General features: G+C 43.6%; 1 protein-coding gene across 1 annotated transcript in view; it reads right to left on the bottom strand.

The window, feature by feature from the left end:
- The window catches only part of ADAM12 (ADAM metallopeptidase domain 12), a 171,186-nt gene that overhangs the window by 116,000 nt on the left and 31,638 nt on the right, over positions 1–23,548 (bottom strand). The window contains 1 exon segment of the mRNA XM_019291242.3: positions 10,806–10,879. Coding sequence (XP_019146787.3) covers positions 10,806–10,879 — 74 coding nt within the window.

The raw sequence follows: 23,548 nt of genomic DNA, 5'->3' as shown, positions 1-23,548 counted from the left end.
TGGAAAGACATTAATTTGCCACAATTTGAATCCACAAAACAAAGTGAGGAAGGCTTTGATGATGATGCAGCTCCTCTATGAACAAATATGTATTAATCCAACCCCAAAGCAAGAGAAAACTGCAGCTACTTGCTCCTGACTGCTTTGTTTTCAGAAGACACTAAAAACTACCCACTTCTCTAATAAAACAATTAAATCTTTCTAGCACATTCCCTCCTCTCCTCCCCAAATATTTTTGTTTCAGAAGCATTTATGTTGCAATCACTGCTGGGGTTTATGCTACCTCAACACTATCACCCAGATAATAACGCGGTATCATTTATTCGTCTTTGGGGGGATTTTTTTGCTGCTTATGTAGGGATAAGAGATACATTCCACTTTTCATTCCTTGTGTAGCATTCAAAATCCCTGCTTTTTCCTAGGTTAGATTTTTATTCGTCCAACTAAAAGCTATCAAAGGGTTCTGTGGAACTTGTGAAACTGTTGTGGCTTCCAACAATCCAATCTTCAACTAGGTCAGTTTTAAATGTGAACAAATTAGGTTACACCTAACAGGCACCCAGTCCTTTGTGGGGGATTTGCCCATTTTTCAGCCAAATGCAAGGGGTCTGACTGCCCTTATTTTTGTATTTATGGCAGAGTGATCTTTCATGCAGTGAGTGTGAGAGTGTCCCTTTCAAAGCCCAGATCCAGCCAGGACACACATCCAACGCAGGAAACACTGCAGAGAGACAAATGTGTGCTCTGGATTTCTGAGTCACCCCAATACATTTATTAAGCACCGAGTTGTGCTTTTACAACTGGTCTCCATCAGAGATATTTCATCTGTTACCAGAGCGTCATCTCTCCTAATGACTCATAATGCAGCCTCATTCCATTGAGCTTGATTTCCCTGCCTCATCAGCCTCTTGTTCTCCAGGGGCAAAGCTGCTCTTTTCAGCATGTTCAGCCCACAGAGAAGTGGCCATTAACTGCAGTTCCTCATTATGTAAGAATCAGCTAATCAAGACTGACCAAGATATAACTGATGTTGTGATTGAGCAAAGGGAGACATCTGCTTGGAATTATCCAGCCCGCTGTTTCAAAACTGATAAGGCATTTACTGCCTCGGTGTTCAGTTGGAATGGGAATAAATGGGTTTGGGGGATGGCTGGGGGAATGTGGAGTTTGCTTTACCAATGGCTTGGGAGGGGGAGAGGGATGGAGGGCACAAAGTGCAAGCAAGGCCCAGTGCTGAGGAGAAAAGGCAGAACCTGTCTGCAAACCACGCCAGCACCAGGCACAGCTGACAAATTCTAAGCTGTATTTGAGGGGCTGTGTGTAATGTAAAGAAAACTCATTTCCATGGTTTTCAGGCTAAGTTGTAAAAATATTTCTACCTCCATTTCCTAATTCCCATCCAGCTGTGTATTTTTTTTCTTTATCTAATATCCAGAGTAAAACTAACATTCAAATGTATCAAATTCATTTCTGATGTGAATGGACAACCATTCCCCTGAAGTCAGAGTGGGCTGTATAGATGTATTCCTGATTAATTTGGTGATGGAGCTTGCTTTTTTATTTCTAAATTTCATATGCAGCTTTTCTGAAGCCAAAAGTTTACATGTTTTATCAGAGCTCAGGAGATACACCTTCTTATTCTTTCTTTTTGCAGAAAAAAACTGTAATAAAACACGACCTTTTTATACATAAGTTATAGCAGAATATGCTGGGCAGATAAAATACGTAACATGAGAAAGACTGCATTGAAACTGAACCCTAACTGGGGCTGTAACTGAACATAACTCTTGTTTCCCTCAGGGAAAGGAAGAGCATCAGATAGGAAGAGGACACTGTGCTTTTCCTGGACCGAGCAATGCCGAGAGACTGCAAATATGTGGGGCAGAGGAAGGAACAGGCAGGCTCTGCTCTCCTCCCGAGAGGACTGGGAAGCACAAATTGCCAGGAATAGTCCCATTCCGGGGGATCATTCCGGTGTTCTCAAATTCCCTTATTCCTACAAAAGGCACACTTCCACACACAGCCAGGTACTTGGGCTTTTCACAGCTACTTCAAATGAACGAGGAGCAGGTAGCAAGATAAAAGCACAGGAATAAATTGGACCCAATTCTTGAAGGAATCTGTCTGGATTACTGAGGCCAGACATCAAAGAAGGGGAAAAAAAAGCACCCTCTTGCCAAGCTTATGTTTCCATATATGTATTTCCTCCCCACTCTTCATATAGACTCTGCTTTTTGCATCAGCCCTCTTGGCTGATATCGCAACACTCTGCGCTCGCATGCTGCTTTTCATCTTCAAAATGTGAGCAGATTCATCCTCGAGGCTCTCAAAATGTGAACAAATTCATCCTCGAGGCTCTGCTGGGAGGAAATGAGATCAATAAATGCGGGATCCCTCCTTCCCTGCGGGGCAGTTGGACATGGGTTGTCTGGGACAGGGAGCGAGCACCTCCCGGCCCCGTGTGCTCTGCAGCCGGGGATGGGTTTGGATTTATCCAGCAGCACTTTCTGCCATCCTCGGAGCCCTGAGAAACTGCTCTGTCACTTGGAAAGGAATGGACATTTTCTGGAAAGAGTCTCAAGTTCAGAGTCCAGCAAAGTGTCTGCTTCTCCTCTAAATTCAGCCCCATACACAGAAAAATCTTGTCCTCAAGTACCTTTCACCTGCCTTCTTCTGTCTTTCTTCCCTCATTTCTTTTTTTTTCTTTTCTCTTCATTCTCATTCTCTCTTTTTCCTTTCTCCTTTTTTTAATTTTTTGAAGAGGCAAAGCTCCCCTCAGTAGGTGCAGAGAGCCAGCTGGTGCAGCAAGCAGCTCTGCAGACATGCCTGCAGCCTGAGTCACGCACGCCGCGCTCGAGCAATGGAAAAGGAGCCGTTACATCAGGGATGTTGAATCGGATCCTGCCCAGAGAAACATCCAGGAATCACACTCTGCTGTGGACACACATTCACTCCTTTCCCCTGCTTTCCCTCCTCTTTCCATGGATTTTGTGACAGAGGAGGACCCCAAGGTTTTTAGAGAGGGGTCTGTGCACATTGGCCACCTTCCCGGCAGCCCTGGCAGGAAAGAAATGCTTGAAATGCTGAAGGCTGCCCTGCTGTGCCTATGGAAATTCATACACACCTGGAAATCCCTCTCAAGGGAGTTTGGAAAAGGTGGGAAAAAGAGAAAATAAAGAAGAAAAAAGACGGAAGAAAAAAAAAAAAAAACAAGGGAAAAGAGAGACAGATTAGATGAACATTTATGTGGAAGTTGTTGCACTCAGTTCCTGACTGAGATCTTTGAAGGAAACTGAGGTATGGACTCTTCATGAGAACAGCATGGCCATATCCTTAGCCCCTTAAAGAAATCCCTACACTCAGTTAGTGATACAAATTTGTTCTTTTAAGGCTACAGGGATGTAAAACCATTTCCCAGGACCTCCACACACAAACCACTTGGTGCAGATGTGAGGGGTCGAAGACTTTCATCTAAATTCCATGGCCACAGCATGGCAAAGCTGCCAAACCTTAGGATTTAAGCATGACTGTGACAATATTATCAGGGGTTTGCTTTTGGTTGGTTTGTTGGTTTTTAAAAAAACTTATGACACAGCAGAAAAACCTTGAGGACATGAATCTCAAGTATTAGAATGGAAGACATGATAAAAAGAATCTTAAATCTTGCATCTTGCTTCTTGAAATTTTTTTTCATGTTGTGATATCTTTTCCCAGTTTGTTCTGACACGGACACACATTGCCAGGTCTTCCTCCTCCTGCTCCTGTTATCTCCCTTCTGCTACATCCGACCCCCAACTAAAACCCCAGGGGGCAAACTCAGGGAAGGGACAATTCCATGAATCATAACATCATGGAATGGTTTGGGTTGAAAGGGACCGCAAAGCCCATCCAGCGACACCCCTGCCATGGGCAGGGACACCTCCCACTGTCCCAGGCTGCTCCCAGCCCCAATGTCCAGCCTGGCCTTGGGCACTGCCAGGGATCCAGGGGCAGCCCCAGCTGCTCTGGGCACCCTGTGCCAGGGCCTCAGCACCCTCAGTTTTGACTTGAAAACCCATTTACAGTCCTCCCTGTATTTCTGAAGCCAGAAAGCAATATCCACAAGTGTTCCTGAAAATCAGGAGAAACCTCTTGGGTCTGGCCTGGTCTCTTTACAGGTGTTGTGAGGAGGAGCTCAAACACCCCAAGCAGTGCCGGGGCACTGAGGCTGCAGAGCAGAGCTCAGCATTTCCCCTTCGCTGCTTCGAGACGCTGCTCACTCTTGTCAGGAACAAATTTTAAAAACCTCAACAAGCAAAAGGATTCTGAAAGCTGCCCAAGGAGCAGATAGAAAAACCACGTGAGGAACCCTCGGGAGGTTTGTGAGCCAAGCCTGGCTCCAGCTGGACCCTCCCATCCTTTTCCTGCCAACCTGCACAGCGACCTGGGACATGCAGCGCTCCTCGCCACGTGGGCTGCACTATCAGCAGGAGATTATGAGGTTTCCAGAAGGTTTTTATCTCCTGTCTCTCCCTTAATTATGAATTTACTCTCCTAGAGGATTGCACGTTGCCGTGTGCTCGTTGTCACGGCGCTGGGGCTGAGCTCAGCCCGCCCGCAGAGGAAAGGAGGGAACAACATTCCTGCTCCTTCCCTATGGCCAGCTCTGCTCCCGACCTCTCTGCTGAGCCACGGCAAAGGGAAGTGCTGAAAACCTCGCATTCTGCACTGCAAGGGGAGGTTAAAACACAGCTCCGAAAATACTGGAGTCGGCTGCTGCAACGTCTTCAGAGAGTGGAACCTAAAGCAGGCTAATTCTTTATTAAATGTTTTAGTCTATGCGTCTGGATTATTGATCTGTCTTTAATTGGAAGGTTCAGCTGTGGACTGCTCTGACTGACAGAGAGTGAACAAGAAAAACTTTGTGTTGACTTGGCTCCAAGCTGCCAGCTGATGACACTCTGGAAACTCAGGAAAACACTCGTGCAGAAAGACCAGCACCTGTCCCACCCATCAGACTGATTTTGTTTACTGCGTGAACAAGGTCTGCAGTTCTGCAGAACACACAGAACTGTGAAACTTCCACATCTCAGTTTTCCCAAAGAAAAGGGTTTGATCCATCAGTCCTTCACTCATGCCCAGGCTACAGGGCAGGGGCAGGGCAGCACTCACTCCCCTGACACCACATCTGCCCCCAAAACTTTGGGGTGTGAGTAGGACACAGTCCTCTCTTCTCTCCAGGGAATTTGGCACAGCCCCATTACCCTGCTGTTTTGTGGGCATGGGGAAGAGAAGTTTGACCTTGATAGACATCATGACAGTCAGCCACAAAAAGGTCTCAGAATTTGTATTTCTGTGTCTTTTTATCCTCTCCACTTCCAGCATATCAGCACATAAATATCTTCTTTCATTGCTCCTTTCTTTTGCTGTGTTCATGTAAGGAGTTGGAACTCCTTATGGGGAACTCCTGATGTCTGTGGGGGTTGGAACTATATGGTCTTTAAGGTCCCTTTCAACCCAAGATTTTCTATGATTCTGTGATTGTAAGGAGAGAAAAAAACAGATCAAGAAAGCAGCAGTTTCTCTCCTGGTGGGGCTGAACCCTTTCACTCCAAAATGACACAGACAGAGGTAGCCCTGACCACACAACCTCACCTACCATTGCTAAAATCACAGAACAAACTTTGGTTTCTCAGTGCCCATGATAAATATTTCATTTTTATACCACAAACCTGTGGGAAGTAGCTGTACCCTTAGAGCCACAGACTGATCCCATTTTTGCTGTAGCTGTGGTAGCTGAATTGCCACATTTCAGCGTGGTTTAGACCATCTGACTGGTGCCATTGCAGAAGGGGAAAAACTGTTCCTTCCATTAAAGTGAAACTTTTACTTCAATTACAGTGAAATCCCAACTGTCAGCTCAGGCTGAAATGCTGCAGTACAGCTGCCAGCTCCAGCACTTGCAGATAAAACAGGCTGAGGTCACAGTTTTTTGGCTAAGACACAGCACAGGATTATAATAGCAAGTATATTCTGACAGGTCCCAGCTCTCTGTTTGGGATTTGTTTGTTTAGATTTGTTTCTCCATCCGCATTTCAAGCCATTGATTCTATAGAAGCATGTCAGTTCATTAACAAATCTTGTCAGCTATTTTCTTTGGCACTGGGAATGGGTTGTTTCCCTGCTAAATTAATCCAGCTCCAATGTCACTTGCACACCAATCAGTGTTCCCATTCAGGGAGGTCAGGCAGAAAAGTGGAGAGAGCAACTTCTTTTCTTTGAACCAAAAGGGAAAACAAAATATTGCTGAACTCTGAAGCCTCATTGGAACTGGTCACATCAGCACTGTGCATGAAGATGGCTACTGCCTGGTTTCCAGCCCAGGGAATGCTGCTGGAGCCTCCTCAATCCTAGGGAAAAGCTTTCAAAGTGACCTCCAACACGGGGCCATTACATCCCAACCCATCCTGGGTACTGTGTCTCCATGAAGAAGTGGAAAATGTGCAAGGGGGACAGTCAAAGATGCTCTAAATCTCTGGAGATCTCTGGGATCCTAAAGGATTTATAGGCTAAGATGGAGTCCTATACCGTGGCCTGAGGTGGATTTTGTCTCCTGATAAAATGGAAGAATTTTTACAGAGGGAATAAAAGGCAGCAATGTAACCTCATATATTGCCTTTTTTATATTGCTTTGTTAAGGCTGGACTATAAACCTGACGAAAAGGAGCATAAAATGATGGGGAAATGAAGAGTGAACTCAGCTCCTCTAAAATATTCCAGCCTTTTCTTTCCATTGCCATGTTCCAATGGACCCTGCCAGTGGCCCACCAGCCACAACAACGCTGATCTCACCCTCAGTGCCCCCTCTGCAAAGCTGGAGAGCGAAATCCCAGTGAAGGAAACTGTCCAGGACACACCTGGGATGTTCTTGATGTCCTCGGGGCAAAGCCATCCCCCCTCCATACTCAACTTACCTCAGCTTTTTATCCTTCTGTGCCCCAGCCTCAGGTACACACAGGAGTCAGCACTGGGAGAGCTCTCAAGCATCTGTTCAGAGTTACATTTCTTTGACATTCATAATTATGACCTTTGTCAGCAGATCATGGAAGCATGAAATTAATTTTGAAAATCAGTAATTCCGCTGACTTTACCTGGATCGCTCACATGTTTAAAGTTAAAAGAACACTTAAGAGCTTTGCTGTATACAGACCTAGCCCTGACAGAGTGCAAAACGTTTCCAGTCACAGACAAACAGCCAGTAGCCACAGACTGTTCCACTCTCCAGCTCAGATTTAATCTTACAGGGGCTCTGTTTCACTGACACAGCCGTGAACTGCTTCCCTCTAAGACCCACATGCTGCAATCAACTTTCAAGGGATTTCTAAGTGCATACATTACTGTCCCTTGCACACGAGCAGAGCATCAGTATTGCTGATGTAATGCACCCCAGCCCAGTCAGCTGCTCCAAAAAGTGGTTTATTTTGCAGCTGATCGATGCTTTGCTGATTCTGGAAATCTCTCCAATATGACAAGTGTTTCTAAAACATTTAAACCTTCAGAGCTGAAGGTTCTCAGGAGTGCAATCATCTTTTGCAGTTAAATCATGGTAAGGAATGTACTTGCAACGTGAGCTCACTCGCAGGTTTTCTGCCTGTGACAAATTGAATCCACCACAAATAATTTTGGGGTTGCAATTACAGATGGGCAGTGCCTGGAAATTAATCACTGAAGTATTTAATGAATATCTACAAAAGTAATCTCAACAGCTGCAAGTCATCGAGAAGATTTCAAACCCTAGGCTACGAAGGCAGGTACCAGTAACTCTTCCAGAAGTCACTCAGAACATCTTGCCCAGTACACATGAGCACATTTTGATGAGTCTGAATATCAGAAAACACCAAACTGACATTCAGTATTTCCACAGATAACAGATGGTTTCACACGTTGCTCCCCACTTGGGGTTGCCTAATGCATCTGAATGATGTTTTGAAATATAACTCAAGGTTTGGAAAATCTCTAAGGTTTTCAATAAATGGAGTTTAATGTCAAGACTACTCAAAGCAGCTGTTCCTCCTAACCATGGAAAATCACATCCAGGTTTTTTTTTGCATGACCCAATGCAGAAATGATGTAATTTAGGGGTCCCATGCACCTCCACCCCCAGCATGCTCGAAGGAATAGCATGCTTTACATGAAACCACAGAAAGATAACAGCACGTCTCAGAGCTTCGTGTGCTGCCACTTTTTACTCCAGACAAGGTGTTTGTGTTTCTCTCCCCACTCCTACCTGCAGCAGGTGAGTAATGGCTCAATGCTTGCAGGGCGTTTGAGCTGCACATTCCACACCAACAGCAGAAAGAGGGAGCAGGGGCTGTGTGCTCATCTGCATCCTTGGAGATTCCCAGGAAGCAGGGATGGGAACATCGCTCCCTTCCCCAGGGAGATGAGTTTCTCCCACCTCTGGAGTCCAGACCCCAGCCTGGCCTGCTGCCATCAGATGTTTGCTCTGCAGAAACGCAGGCTCTCATTTCTCTCCTGGGCATTACTTCTCACCCCATGCCCCTGCAGACCCCCTGGAAGCAGCAGGGTGCTCGTGCCCCCTCACCTCCCGTGTCACCACTTGTCTGTCCGTGCCAGTGACAACAAACCCAACACCAGCACTCCAGGCAGAAGGAACATGAGCACAACTTCCACAGACAAGCACAAAGACCTTGGGATTGTTTTCCCTGGGAAGTGCAGCTCAGTCCTGCAGACCAGTGTGTGGTTGTGATTTACAGTAACAAAAAACTGACCTACAGATGCACACACTGAAAAAACTTCTGCATGGACTTGCAACACTCAGACCATCAATTCTTAGGAAAATCAAAGTCAAAAATTCTGAAGAAAAAGGCAAAATGATTTTGCAAAACCACGACCAACTTCTTCCTGTGGTTTGGGATCTGTGAACTGCCTCGTGTGCCATGAATGCCAAACCCAGGCAAGGCTGAGTGTCCCATTCCACAACACTGCCTCAAAGCTGCTGCTGCTGGGATGAGCAACCTCGTGTTGTCAACACCACACATGACTCTCCCAGAATGCAAATCTTCAGCTGGACACTCCAGTAACTAAAGAAGACAATCCCAGTTTACCCCAGCTGAGAAACAATAATTGATAAATGTTGTATTTCTTAAGGAGCAGATCTCAATATCTCCAAATCCACGCAGTCAGGCAGACGCCCATAGAGGTAATTTATTGCACTTTCCTGTCCTGCTTCTAAAAGAGGGGGAGATTGCATCTTATAATCTTCTAAATCTGACTTTATTACAGGTACAAGAGAGTTTGGTATGTTCAGCAAAGCCTGTATTAGCAGTTTTATGGTTTTTATGTTTTTATGTTCTTTTAATCGCTGACATGGAATGCAAATAGTTTCCTCAATTGCTACATACTTCCCATTCCTGCAGGAAGGCACACCCTTTGACAAAGATTAAGAGAATACAAAGTGAAATCCCTGTTTACTAAAGGAATTAAATCCTCCTCTAGTTACTGGAACACAGCAACCTATGCATGGGGGATCTACACACCCTTCAAGGACAGGTTTTCAACAGCTAAAGAGCATTAAAAATAATATAAAGCAAGCTCAAGATTTGGGCTTGATGGAGAATAATAAAGTGAACTGGAATTCTTCACAGCTGGGTAATGTTAGGGTTCATCCAAACGACTGGGAATAAAAAGCATCTTGAGTTGTTTTGCTCCAGAGGACTAAAGAGGTGCCCCGTGGTTTTCCATTGAAGTTGTCCATCCCCAGCCTGAGGCAGGATGTCCCTGGCCTCCCCTGGACATTTGCTTTCACAGGCACATTCCTTCCTCCTAACAGATAAAACTGCATCGCTCCCATCCACGCTCTCTCTATTAAACTGAAAAAAATACCTTTGTGGCTTTGACTCCCCAGCAGGGGAACCTACAGAACTCACAGATCCTTGGGAACAGTTATAAAAAGTTTTCCCTAGGTTGAGCATGATCTTTGGTTTGCCTTTGACAAACAGCACGCAGTTGTCCTGATCTGGATTCCCACGACATATCCTTGAGATTCTCTTAGAGGAAAACGGAACAGTTGTGGGGTAGAAAAAGAATTTGATGACTTTTTCCATTTGTCATGGACTTCCAGAGCAGTGATTTCATTCCTGTAGGGTTTTGTATCTCTTTTAAAACTCTGCCCATGGGACCATGTCCACAGCAGTCTCTGATCCCTCTCTGAAGCTCATAGACACGAGCAGGATTTGCCAAGAGCACATGGAAAAAGATGCACACAAACAAGGGCTCAAGCCCAGCATTGGTCCTGGGCCTCATGAACAGCACAACCATCCCATCGTCAGCCCCTTGTCAGCAAACCCGGAGAGCTGCATTTAACATTCCAGCAGGGGTTAAGCCCAATGTCTTGACTCATCATCCCTGATGGACACTGCATGGAGCAAATCATGGGTGCAGGCAGCATTAGGACAAAGGAGTCCTCCCCAGAAAATTTCAGAGACTGTAGGATATTCCAGATTACTATAAATAAAAGCCTTACCACAGGAAAGGAGAAAAAATCCAAATCAAATACACAGGAAAACCCTGAGAGGCAACATGTCCATTTTCAGCCCCACATAAATGCACACAGCCATAGAGATTCTTGCTCTATCAGCAATGCACCAATACCCATAATCCAAACCGGAACAAAACTCTCTTGTTAGGGGACTTTTTATAGGGGACCACTAGGAAAACTGGCCCCAGGTTAATTTTAAACCATCAATTTTAAAATTATAACCCTCCTCCAAGAGTACAAAGTGACCACGCAGCAGGGTACTTACTCATTCCTCTCCAGATCGATGACCAGATGTTTATTTTCAGCTTGAATTACAAACTGCAGCAGTGCTGGGTGGTTCTGAAAAAGAAACAGAGTTGACTGAGTCCAAACCCAGAGTCCATCATCCTGCACCCGGCTCTGCCAGGGAAATGGACATCATGGAATCAAAGGAAGGTTTGGCTTGGAAGGGGTCTTAAGAACTGTTTAGTTCCCATGGGCAGGGACACCTTCCACTGTCCCAGGCTGCTCCAAGCCCCAATGTCCAGCCTGGCCTTGGACACTGCCAGGGATCCAGGGGCAGCCCCAGCTGCTCTGGGCACCCTGTGCCAGGGCCTGCCCACCCTCCCAGGGAACGATTCCTTCCCAATATCCAAGTTGTACTTCAATTTTTAAAGATGCATTTCAAGCTTTTCATAAGGCGTAGTTTTTATCTTAAAAGAAAAAAAGATGTGGTGTTGCAGCAATTAAGGTCATAGAATATCCTGAGTTGAAAGGAACCCTTAAGGATTGTCAAGTGCAAAAAATGTGAAATATCAATAAAATATGGTTGACAGTATTATCAAGCATCTCTGTGACAACAAGAGACAAAGTATTTATGCATATACAAGTAAGTAAGAGAATTTTCTAAACACGCCATCAGCAACAGAGCCCGTGGAAATCCCAGTTGCACTCCAGCACGGATCAGGACATCTGGATTGCATTTTCAGCACCATCATGACTGCGTGCAATCTTCACATTGCCTTTCCCCTGATTATAAAAACCAAGTTCTTTTTCATCTCAAGCATCCAAAGGTAAACCCATTAATTTTGAGCAGAGCTGTGAGAGAGGATCTGAAGCAGAGGAGGCCTAAAAACTTGCAGGAGGGGGCAATGCACCTACACAGGCTCTGGAAGCTGCACTTCCAAGGAGAAAGCACAATTTGCAATATGCTGGCTACTCTTGATCCAAAGTCTCGGCTCAGATAAATTTTAAAACTGTTTACACTTAACTTACATTTCATTAAACAAACTCACTGGATTGCGCGACAGCATTTCCTTGTTTGAAATTCCAACAGTAGCTCCATAAATCAGCTGTTCCCCCATACACTCAAGACGCTTTTCTGGAGATGTATGCCAGCCAATTGCAGCAAGATCATTTTAGGGTTCTAGTGTTTAACTGATTTATTGAGAAATGTGTCTGAATTTGGGATTGCTACAGCGGAGCCTGGTGAGGCCTCTGTGACAGACAGAGCATCCCCGCCCTTGGAATGCAGTGATTTTCAAATTGTTTGAAAAATTAGAGATGTTTATTAAAAAGTGAAATTATTGGGAGGCTATCATAGACTAAACAAAATTGTTCAAATGAGAAATATTTCCCCAGTGCTCTCAGGCTTTGTTAAGCCCAGACTGGCAGAGATACCATTGCTTTATCCAAAGTGTCCTGCTCGTGCGAATCCAAACGTGCTTTCCCAGCAACAGCATTGAAATTCTGCATCTCTGTGAACTCTGCAGAAACCAGATCCCACTAGAATGCTAAATAAATGCTTCAGACTATCCTTGGCACTCAGCAAACACATGGGAGTCATTTATTGGCATGAATATTTAGAAGCAGTGTTGATTATGCCTTTAATATTAGTGCATTGCTTCCAAAACCCGTGAGATCTACAGAATATGGAGTTTTGAGAGAGTAAACCACAATTAATTACAATATAACACAGTAAATAATTAAGATATTGCAGTGGCACAAATGGATTCTTTTCAGCTGAAGGCCCTCTTAATATGGAAATGACAACTATGTTTATTCATGAGTTCACAGTGGTACTTATTTGACAGTCAATTGATGTTGGTAAAGTTGCAAAGTTAAAAAAGCAGCTGCAGAATAGAACAGGCTGTTACAAGATAAAATCATCTCTCAGAGAATTCCTAAAGCTGAAACTTCTTCTCACGGAGCACAATAATGGCCCCAGTTATGGATGCTGCATTGCTTTGCACAAGACCCAGGTTCAGAATCTTGCTTCAGCATCGATTTTTCTTTCAAACAAATAGCTCATTTCCTCCTTTTCCATCTGGGAGGAGATGAGACTATACTTTTTCTTAGTCTGACTGGAATTCATAAGCACAAATGCAGCAAAAATTACCCACTGCACAGGTGTTAGGGTGACTACAAACAGAAACACTTGAAATTATAAATTTCTAATGGTAAAGAAAAACGAGTATCTTTCAGAAAGGGCATTTGAGGTTTGTGTTTCAGCTTTTCCTCCTCTTCTTTAATCCATACACTTGTGAAATCAATTCAGATTTTTTGTTTGTTTGTTTGGGCTTTTTTGGGTTTTTCTTGCAGTGGTTCTGGAGTCTCCCCTAAAGTATTTGCACATTTCTGCCACAAACCCTTAAAAGTTCATTTTAAGTCCCATTAAACACTGTGATACCCTCCCTTTACAATCAATATTTTCAAAACTGAGTTGCATGGTGAAATGGGAATGACTATAAATACAGATATTAGAGCAGTGCTTTATATTTTCCACTCAGAATAATCAAAAAAAGCACCTTGTGGGGGTACAGTCTCCTGCTCAGAACATTTGAGAAAGAGCCATATGTTGTAAGTCTTCCTTAAGAGCCACAGAAATAATTTCTGTGCTGGTACCACAACTTATTCCCAAATTGATTGATCCCTTTAAAATTATTGACTGTGGAAGCCAAGTGAACCTGATGAGAGTGGCATTATTTAAAACATAATGAAGAATTGTTTGTGGTTCTACCTTCTTTTCTCCACAGACTCAGGTTTTCTAGTTCTCTTCTAAAACTGCAGTTTGCTGTTTTCCTTTTTGGCAATGGTTTGGTTTTTTTGGGTTGTTTTTTTTTTTGTGGCATAAGAGAAGATTTCATCAGTGCACACAAGCTTTTCCCTGATCTCCTAAGAGGCCAAACTGACTTCAGGATGATTGAAGTAGGAATCTCCGTAACTTTCCCTCTTATTTAGAGGATTTACTTCCAAAATCTGCATCAAATTGTATCAAAAAACCTGGAAAAGCGTTCCCCCCCTTAATTTGCTTCTTCCTTGCTTGGAGCTGAGGGGTTTTGGTTTGAATTGATGTTAGTAAAACTCAATATGCTGAAGGAAATTAGTGAAACATTAAGTCAAGGTCAAGCAAGAATTCTCACTGATAAAGCAGACTTTAAAAATTAATAAATTAGTACTTGATTAGCTAGAAGATGATGAGCCAGTAGCTTATTTCTGAGTCAGAAAACTTCTGCAGTAAATCTACTTTAACTAGTACATGTTCTTTGAGTATTACTTTTATTATTTCCTTTTTAAATCACATTGATCTTCTGATCTTCATATAGAAAAAGGAAGGACAGTTTGAGGATTAAGGGCTTTCCCTGTGAATATAGGGATGGTGTTGGGAATACTGTCTAATAATAATGATATCTAGCCTCAAAATAACCCATTTTTATTCCTGAAATACTTGTGGAGAAGATACATCTGGAGAAGATTTGTTCACCTTGGTGGGATGCCCATTCTGAAATTTGAATGCAAAGGAGTTGTCACTGAGCAAAAACTTAATTATTGCTGGATCCCCCTTCCTTTGGGCTGTGATCCCAGTGCAAGGCTGTGAGCTTTTCCCCTCCAACTCCCTGCTGGGGTTGGGAGAGAAGACTCCAAGTCATTTCTTACTACATCTGAAGAGCAGAAAACTGATGGAATGGGGAGTCCTAACACATCTGTCTTTGCAGCTTCCTCTCTATAAAAGTAAAGGATTTTACTGGATTGAGATACATGAGTTAGATCAGCACACACAACTTTAAATAAATTCTAGCAATTACATAATAGAAATAAGGGGAAATATCTACAGATAAGGAAAAGAGTGAAAATGAACTCAAACCAGCAGCATTAATTCGTTTGGAAACAGAAATTCATTTTCAGCTGTATCCAGTGTCTAAATACAGTTATTTGAGGATAGAGATCAGCACAAGAAATAGAACCAAAAGGGGTCATTTTGCTTCTCTGGTTTCAAAGTTTTAAATTATATCCTGACAGGGTCAGACTGAAATAGGCAGGTTTGTTAAGTCCAGCAAAGAGGTTTCCAGGCCCTCCACAGCTGGTATTAACTTTGCTAAAGCCAACCCTGCAACAGGCTCAGCTTTGCATGTGGCCAAGGTGACCTAGGCCCGTGCAGTGCTGAAAAGGGCCAAAATTGCTGAGGCAGAAAGGAAAAAGTAATAATTATGAGGAGAATTATGGATTGCAATTGGTTGTATGCAACGTGGCTCCTGACATTCCACAGGGAGATAAATAAAAACGCAGCAAACCCTCACAGAGCCTGGGCTTCAGTTTAAAGACAGAAATCACATCAAGTCAAACCAGATTCAATGACATGACAGACAAAGGACTCTACCAGGGGATAATTTGGGAACATTTGTTGATCCACAGTTTTAAACCGGGCTAAAATCACTGACGTTTGCTGTAAGAGTAAGGCCCACTTTGGAGAGACCTCGCCTGGAGCACTGTGTCCAGCTCGGGGGCAGGATATGGACATGGAGCTGTTGGAGAAAGTCCTGAGGCGACCACGAAGATGATGAGGGAGATGGAGCCTCTCTGCTCTGGGACAGGCTGGCAGAGCTGGGGCTGTTCACCTGGAGAAGAGAAGTCCCCAGGGAAAACTCAGAGCCCCTTCCAAGGCTTGAAGGGGCTCCAGGAGAGCTGGAGAGGGACCGGGAACAAGGGTTGGAGGGACAGGACAAGGAGGTATGGCTTCCACTGCCAGAGGGCAGGGATGGATGGAATATTGGGCAGGAATTGCTCCCTGGGAGGGTGGGCAGGCCCTGGCACAGGGTGCCCAGAGCAGCTGGGGCTGCCCCTGAATCCCTGGCAGTGTCCAAGGCCAGGTTGGACATTGGGGCTTGGAGCAGCCTGGGACAGTGGGAGGTGTCCCTGCCCGTGGCAGAGGGGTGGTACTGGATGGGCTTTGAGGTCCCCAGATGACCTTTAAGGTCCCTTCCAACCCAAACCTTCCTGTGATTCCATGACCCTTTTTACTTTCTCCTCTGTGCACAAAACTAAGGGTCATGACTTTGTTATGTCCTAAGCACAGCTCTGGAAATTAAGGACTTTTGAGCTATGTCAGGTAGCAACATTGCACACACAAAGAGAGATGCTTTTTCCTTTATCAGAAGAGTTAACACCAGGAATTAGAAACTGCATAACTGGGGAAAGAGTCCATTATTTCCAGTAGGGAAAAATTCCATGCCATTTTTTGCTATCGGTATGAAAATACCTTTAATTTCCCTCATTTGTCACACACTGACGTCTCCTGCATCGGTGCTAAAAGGTGTGTTTACAGTATCAGATCTCTGGGCTGATATTATTCCTTTACTATCTATAAAACACAAAAAGGGAGAAGCTGGGAAATCTATAAGAAATAAAGTCACTCAGGGAATCTTACCATGGGAACTGGAACTCAATCCAACAAATGCAGTATGTCTACAAAATACATACATTTAAGATAATTACAACCCCCAACGAATGCTGTAAATTGTACGTAATGCTTTTAAATCAAGAAATATCGCCTGGTTTTCTTTTGGCTTCAGTTTAGAAGTGAACACAAAGTGAAATGTTTTCTGCAAACACCTCCAAGACCAAGCGATATTTCATGTGTAGGACATGAAAAGTATAAACATTTAAGTCTTACGGCTTTTGCAGGTTGCTGGGAGCAGCAAATTCAGCTGTGCTTTCCCTGCTCTCAGATGAGAAGGATTTATCCCTGTGGCTGCTTATAATGAGCACCAACTAAGAGAAGAGCCTTTTGCAGTTGTTTTTGTATTTTCTTTAATGGCTTAGCAAAGACTCCCAAGCCCTTAACAAATTGGCTGAGCCAGTCCAATAATGCAGGAAACCAAAGAACTTCCAAGTTTGTCCCCAAGTTTATTTTAAAGCGATTATTTGAACACAGAATGATCAGATCTTTGCTTTCTTGCTGACTGTACAAAGAGATGCAAGATTCCTCTATGTGGAAGGCACAATAGCTAAATTTGTTTTCCTTTCTAAAATTTTTTCCTCTTTTTCTTAACTCCTACAGCGAATTGAAACTGCTGCTTGGAGATAGCCAGGCTTTTCCACCCTCTCCTTTTCCTGCTCCCCACACTGCCATATTATAAATCTATGGAAGATTTATAGATATATATATAATTTATGAATTTTTTAAAACCTGCTGCCCCATGGGATGTGGCAGAACCCATTGCAGATGAGGTCCTAAACCAACTTTTCTGCCCCTTCCCCATGGCTTCCTTACAGGAATCATGGAATGGTTTCAGTTGGAAGGAACCTTTAAAGATGATCCAGTCCAACCCCTCTGCAATGAGCAGGAAAACCTTCCACCAGCTGGCAGAAAACCCCACCATGGAGCTCATGGGATGCAGATGAAATAGGAGCACTTGGGAACGACCCTAATTTGGGAAATTTCTCTTCATAAGCTAGAAACACTTTCAATTAAAATGAAAAATATCCATATTTTTCTCTACAGCAGTGGCAGTGCCAGCCTCTGCCCATCACATTGTTTGGCAGCATCTTGGCATTGGCAACATGATGGTCCTGTGAATTTCTGAATCTCTATAAAGAGCTGTTTAAATTCCCAGTTCCCTGCTCATTGTTGGTGTCCCAGGATCCCTATCCAGAGTTAAAAATCCAAGCAAACAACGCTCAAGAAAGAGGAAACCGAGAAGCTCATTGTGCCAGACCAAAATCAATAAAATGACCCAGCTCTGGCTCCCCATTTCCTGCTTTCCATGCAGGAATACAAAGCTAATGACTGCTCCTGGAAAGGGAAAGCATGCTTACAACTTAGCTACATCCTTTCTGTGAGGTATTCCTGATTTACATTTTCTTAAAAATCAAAGGATAACCTCTCTAAAACATGTTCCAAACGTCATAACACCGAGGAGCAAATATTTCAGGAGCAAATCCAAAATAACTGGTTTGATGCTTGAAAGGAATCTGTGCCTTGTCAGGCTGAGTTATGTTGTGAATTTATTCAGTATCAATAAAAAGTCAGGCATAAAACCTGAATGCAACCTTTGCACCATATCTTCTTGATCAGGCACTGAGGTTACATTAAAATATATTTAAGTGTATTTGACCAGCTAAAAAGGGATTAGCAGAAAATTTTCAGCTTCATACTTGAAAAAAAAAGTGAAATAAATTCTTTCTTTCTTTTTAGTTAAATCTAAGCAGTGCAAATAGGGCAGCCTTGGTTTTTACAGCAGCTCTCCAATTATCCTCTGAACTATATCGGTTAAAAATAGGTCAAAATCAATATTCCCTTTTCAGGACAAACCTTGCAACAAAAAAATCTTTGAAAGATTTTCAAAAACAAGCTCTGAGAACAAACATGAGTGAATGATGAAAAAGGGGAACTGGTGCTGCCATCACTTTGAAAGAGCTGATGGGGAGTGAGCTCTGGGATCCTCCAGCTCAGGGTGTGGGTTGGGAGAGGGATGAGTGCTGGAACACAAACCAGCCAGGGGAGGCATGGAAGCCTTTCCTGAGTCTTTGCAGCAGGATGGATGCAAACCAGCCCAAAGCAGCCTTTGGTGTGTATTTATTGCCCTTCCCTGAGTGCCTGGTGACCTGCGAGGAGTCTGCTCCACATCTGGGGGCGGGGGATTCCTTGGATTCACAGGCCACAAGAAAGAGGAAGAAAGGAAAATGCAACAGCATCTGGTTTTGACTGAATGGAAATGGCTGCACCAAAGTGTGAACTCGATTTTGTAGTAAGAACAAGCAATAAAAATAATAATAAAATACGTGTGCTTTTAGCCAGCCCTCATTTACTGCGGTGCATCCCAAACACACCATCTCTGTCACAAGGGCTGTTTCCACAAATCTATCCAAGATGCCCAAATTTGCCCATGCTGGTACTGATGTGGCTCTGTGGAGTGCAGGACTTCCCACCCAGCCCAGCAGGACCAGCAGTAAGATCTCAGCTTGGAAGCAGGTCAGGAGCAGCAGAGCTTTTGGATCCCAGCCGGATGGAACGGTGTGTTTCCTATCACATCCCATTCCCTAAACTGGTGGGAAAGGCTGGACCCTGCCTGTCCTCTGACACCTGAAGGGGTGGCCAGGAGGGTGATTGATTACACCAATACAGATTTGAGTTTTTGAAAGATCTGTAAATATAAAGATCTTTTTAATAACAGGGGGAAAAAAGCAAAACAAAAAACTTGTTGAAGAGTCTGGTTTAAAAATGGGCTAAAAAATAAATTCTTCCCAATATTTCTTTTCCTCACTGTATTCACTGAATCACAGCCTGGTTTGGGTTGAAAAGGACCTTAAATCCCATCCAGTGCCACCCCTGCCATGGGCAGGGACACCTTCCACTATCCCGGGTTGCTCCAAGCCCTGTCCAACCTGGCCTTGGACACTGCCAGCGATGTTGCCCCAAAAGGTCAAAATAGAAATACCCTGTGAGCTTTTGGGGTAGTGTCTGGGTGACCTTATATTCAGAAAAGGCAACTGGATACCACACAGCCTTAGAGATTTGAGAAGACTGTGGCAGCTCCTGCTCCTGGCAGCCTTTACCGTCACCTCTGCACCAAGATCGGTCACTCTGTTAGAGGGACATTTAACACCTGAAAACGTCAAGCCCGGGATCAGACATTTTTCCCTGCCTCAAAACTGGTCCAGAAGCTGGCCCAGGAATGAAACAACCTGGAATTGGCTCCAAATAAAGCCCCAGTCATTACCCAGTATTTACACTGCACGTATGAATCACAACTGCTCGCTGGGCTGTCAAACAGATGGGAGCAGAAAGCACCTCTTGGTTGGAATCCATTATGTGCTGCTTAAACAATGCTTGGTGCAAGGCTGTGCAAAGAAAACAAACATGCCTGGGCTGGAGAAAATTGTGACAAAACACAACTTAATAGTGCTGGCAGGCAGGCAGCAATTGCACTGGGGCTGGGTAGCCTTCGTGATGGAACAGAACTCGCTGCAGACGGTTCTCTGCAATTTGGGTAATTATAACGGCAGTGAGCAGCTGTTGATATTTGCCAATTTTAAATGTACGTGGATTTCTTTGAGGACTGCGCCATGCAAATTTAGTGGATCCTGTTTGGGTTGTTCCTACCTGGAAAAGTAAAATTCCTCCTCTCTGTAAGGACAGTGGGGGCTGTGACCTCGTTTTACCAGAAGTTTGAATACAACACCACATTCTCTCCGTGTGCTCAAAAAGCCAAGGTCAAGCATGGACCACGTCAAAGGCTTCATCAGCTCGTTACCCAGTGCAATTATATTTTCGGCACCTTACTGCCTTTGTCCCACCATGCTTCCTGAGAGTACTCCCAGCTAACAGCTCTGCATTTTCTCACCCACACATCTCGCGTTTTATAGCAGAGCTGGAGCTGAGCAGCCAACCTGACCCTCTGTGGAAACATCTCCCCTTCCACACACGTAATTATTGCAGCCATCGCTTGTGGAGGACCCAGGACGTGCTGTGCACTGTGGGGGAGGAGAATTATGATGATGACTACTCCTAAATTTCCAATGATGAGAAATGGCCCATCCTTCGGGTCCTATCTGGTAATGTTCCACTCAGTGGGAGCTGCCTGGGGAGGGCACAAGCCCTAGGTGTCACACAGGGATGCAGCAGATCAGGAGAACCGGATTTCAAGGATAATACAAAATAAAATCCATTCTGAACAGTCAGAGCCACTATCTGAGCCACTCCTTACACCCCTCAGTGTCACCTGCAGCAGTGCCAGAACAGAGGTTTCCCCCATCCATGCAGAAGGGTTACAAAGCCATGGAAAACTAAATCCAAAATCCCATTGCCAAGATTCAGCAAACTCACGAGGAAAGAACTACTGAGGCATTCAGTAGGAGCTGTGTCCACTGAGACACAAACAGAGGTGGCCACCCATTTCCCTGAACTGAAAGTCAACTCAGAGCACTTCAAAAAAGCCCATAAATTATCCTATCACTGGCAGAGGATTTCAGATGCTTTTTGTTTCCCGTCAATACAAATCTGGCTGGGCTCAGTGAGTTCTATTGAATGCACATGTATCTCCTTCAAGCCACATTTCATGCTCTCCAAACATCTCTCTCTAAATTAAATCCTTTCATATTCCTTGAAAAGCTCAGTTCTTAATTAGGAAAGAGTTCTGATTTTCCATTTTCATTAATTCATTCGATTTCAAGATTTTGAAGCCAAAGTAATTGCAACTAAGTGAAACTTACTGAAAGGCAAAACGATACAATCAGTTTCAGACAATGAGAAAATTAAGAAATTTTTTGAATGCAAGGGTTGGTCTAAATGTCCTGGCTAAACTGAATTCTCGACAGTGCTACAATCTCCAGAGAAGCAATGATAGATGTTTTGCTTCTCTGAATGAACTCGGAGGGCTGGCCTGATTAATGCTTGAATCACTTAATTTATTTGGCTTAATTTATATGCTATTCTTCACTTTCAGAGCCTCCCTCTCCCCTCCATCACACAGTTCCACTGCACCAGGCCTGTGCCAAGATCTTTGAACTCAGGCCTCATTCTCCCTCAACATCTTTCCCTATTATGTGGCTCAGATTAAATCTTCTGCGCTAATTTGTTATTGCAGTCGCAGATTTGCTTCTGGATTCCAGTTCCCTTCTGCATCCCAAACCCTGGAATGCAAAGCAGGAGTGATGAGTCGGGGTCTAATTTCCACTCTTTCAAACCACAATTTGTCTCTGATGATCTTTTGAAGATGATGAATGGGTTCTACGAAGGCAGATAAAATATTAATATTTTTTAAACTAATGAAAAGGGCGATTTCACCCCACTCTTGGGCTACTCAAGATAACTTGACAAACTTCCCAAAGCTGTACTTCCAAGACACATGAATCATTTTTATATCCTGGAATGTGCCCTAAGAGAAAGAAGGATCCGAAGATTTCCTAGTAAAGTAAATTATACTGAAACCTGGGGGCAGAATCGCACATTTTTCTGCTTAATTAGAAAGAGACTTTGCCCAGAGACACCCCACCTATACATTGATATTCTTGGAGAAAACAAATGACTCAAAGGAGTGTGGAAAGCACAGTTAATTTATCTCAGAAAGCTCATCCTAGAACAAAAACACATGTTGTGTTCTGACTGATACCCAGAGGTTTAAAGTATTAATGACCAGCATATTTCTTGCCACAGAGGCAAAGACAAAACACAGATAAAAATGCCATTGCCATTAATATCCACACAAAAAAACCCTGTATACAAAAATATCTATTCATGATAAGATGTATTTTAAGATATCTAAATTGGTTATAGAGTCCGTTAGGCATCTAATTACTCTTGGATATAATTTATTTTCAATTGCTATATGAGCCTATAGAAAATATGTTTCTTTTCACATTGCCCATATGTTCAATAAGAATAAGCTATAAAAAAATCATTTCTAGAACAACTTCTTCCATGACATATTAGATAAACCTGTGGCTCTCAAAAGATAACCCCTGGATCAAGGTTATATAAATTGATATTAAAGCTCAGCAAAGATCTGCTTTACACTAAATCATCGAGAAATAGGACAGCCTTTCTCCATCGAAGGGCATGAGGTAAATAACTGAAGAGGAGGTAAAAACAGATAATCAATTATTTCAGTTGGTTTCAGGGTTAGTGCTGAAATTTTCAGCCCCTCAGAGAAAATCCAAAAATCAATAGAGCACAGAATTTTGAGATAACAATGAAAGAAACATCTCAAAGGCATTTGCAATATGTGATAGAAGTATAAAGCAAAGTCTGCTCTCACCTTCAGAGTGCAAATGAGCAGGAATATTCCTGAGTCTGCTCTGAACCGACTGCACAGGGGTGGGAAAGAGAGAAAAATCCTGCAGAAGACTCAGGAAACATCTCCATTTCCCACTGTCAGCCCCATGGAGCAGAGCAAGCATCACAAAGAGAATGAGCAGGAACAGAACTCTGCAGCTCAGCAGATGCTGGAGTCCAGTGTCCACAGGGACTGTGGGAAAATGGACTTGAGAGGAGCTTGGGAATAATGGGAGAGAGCAGCAGTGGCTGCTGCAGCTGAGATGAGGAGCAAGTCGAGTTATAAGGTAAAAATTTTATTTTAATTGCTCTTTATGGAGCCAGACCTCCTTCCAAGGGCCTTCTATGTAAAGCCCGGGCTGCCAGAGCATCCCATCCTGAGAGAGGACTCCTTATCCACCCTCCTGGGCAGTTCTCAGTTGCTAACAGACCCTTCAACCCTGTATTTACAGTGTTCCCCCCTCTTTTCACTCCATTATTTGTACAGATCCTACTCTACTTTTGCTTCCATCCCCCAAACCAGAAGCCAATGACCTGGTACAGGTGAGAGAGAACTGCAGCACGACACAAAATTTAATGAGATCTTTCAGAGCCACAGCTTCCAGCCTAAACCAAACCTCTTCAAGTAATAAATATCCCAACCTCCATGGCATCCTGATCCACCTCTCTGATTTCAGTGTCCACCCGTGGGTAAATAATAAAATGTAATAGAACAAAAGGCTGAACTTCTGCTGAAGAACTTTCTCTTCGCCCAGCTGAGAAAGGAGCTAATGTTTTAGTTGTCTATGTATTGTTTAGTCTGGTTCCAAGTTGTACAAAACCAGTAATTACAAAAGAAAGAAAAGCTGTGGGGCACCCATTTTTCACCCTCAGCACAAAAGTGTTCCCTATGAAGTTTCAGGTATTTAAAAATCCAGAAAAATCCAAATCTTATCCCTTGAAACACAGAGATGGCAAAGTTCACAAAGGAGGTTTTC

The sequence above is a fragment of the Corvus cornix genome, chromosome 6 (genome assembly GCF_000738735.6).
Source record: "Corvus cornix cornix isolate S_Up_H32 chromosome 6, ASM73873v5, whole genome shotgun sequence".
Classification (NCBI taxonomy): Eukaryota; Metazoa; Chordata; class Aves; order Passeriformes; family Corvidae; genus Corvus; species Corvus cornix.
This window is presented reverse-complemented; position numbering and strand designations above follow the sequence as displayed.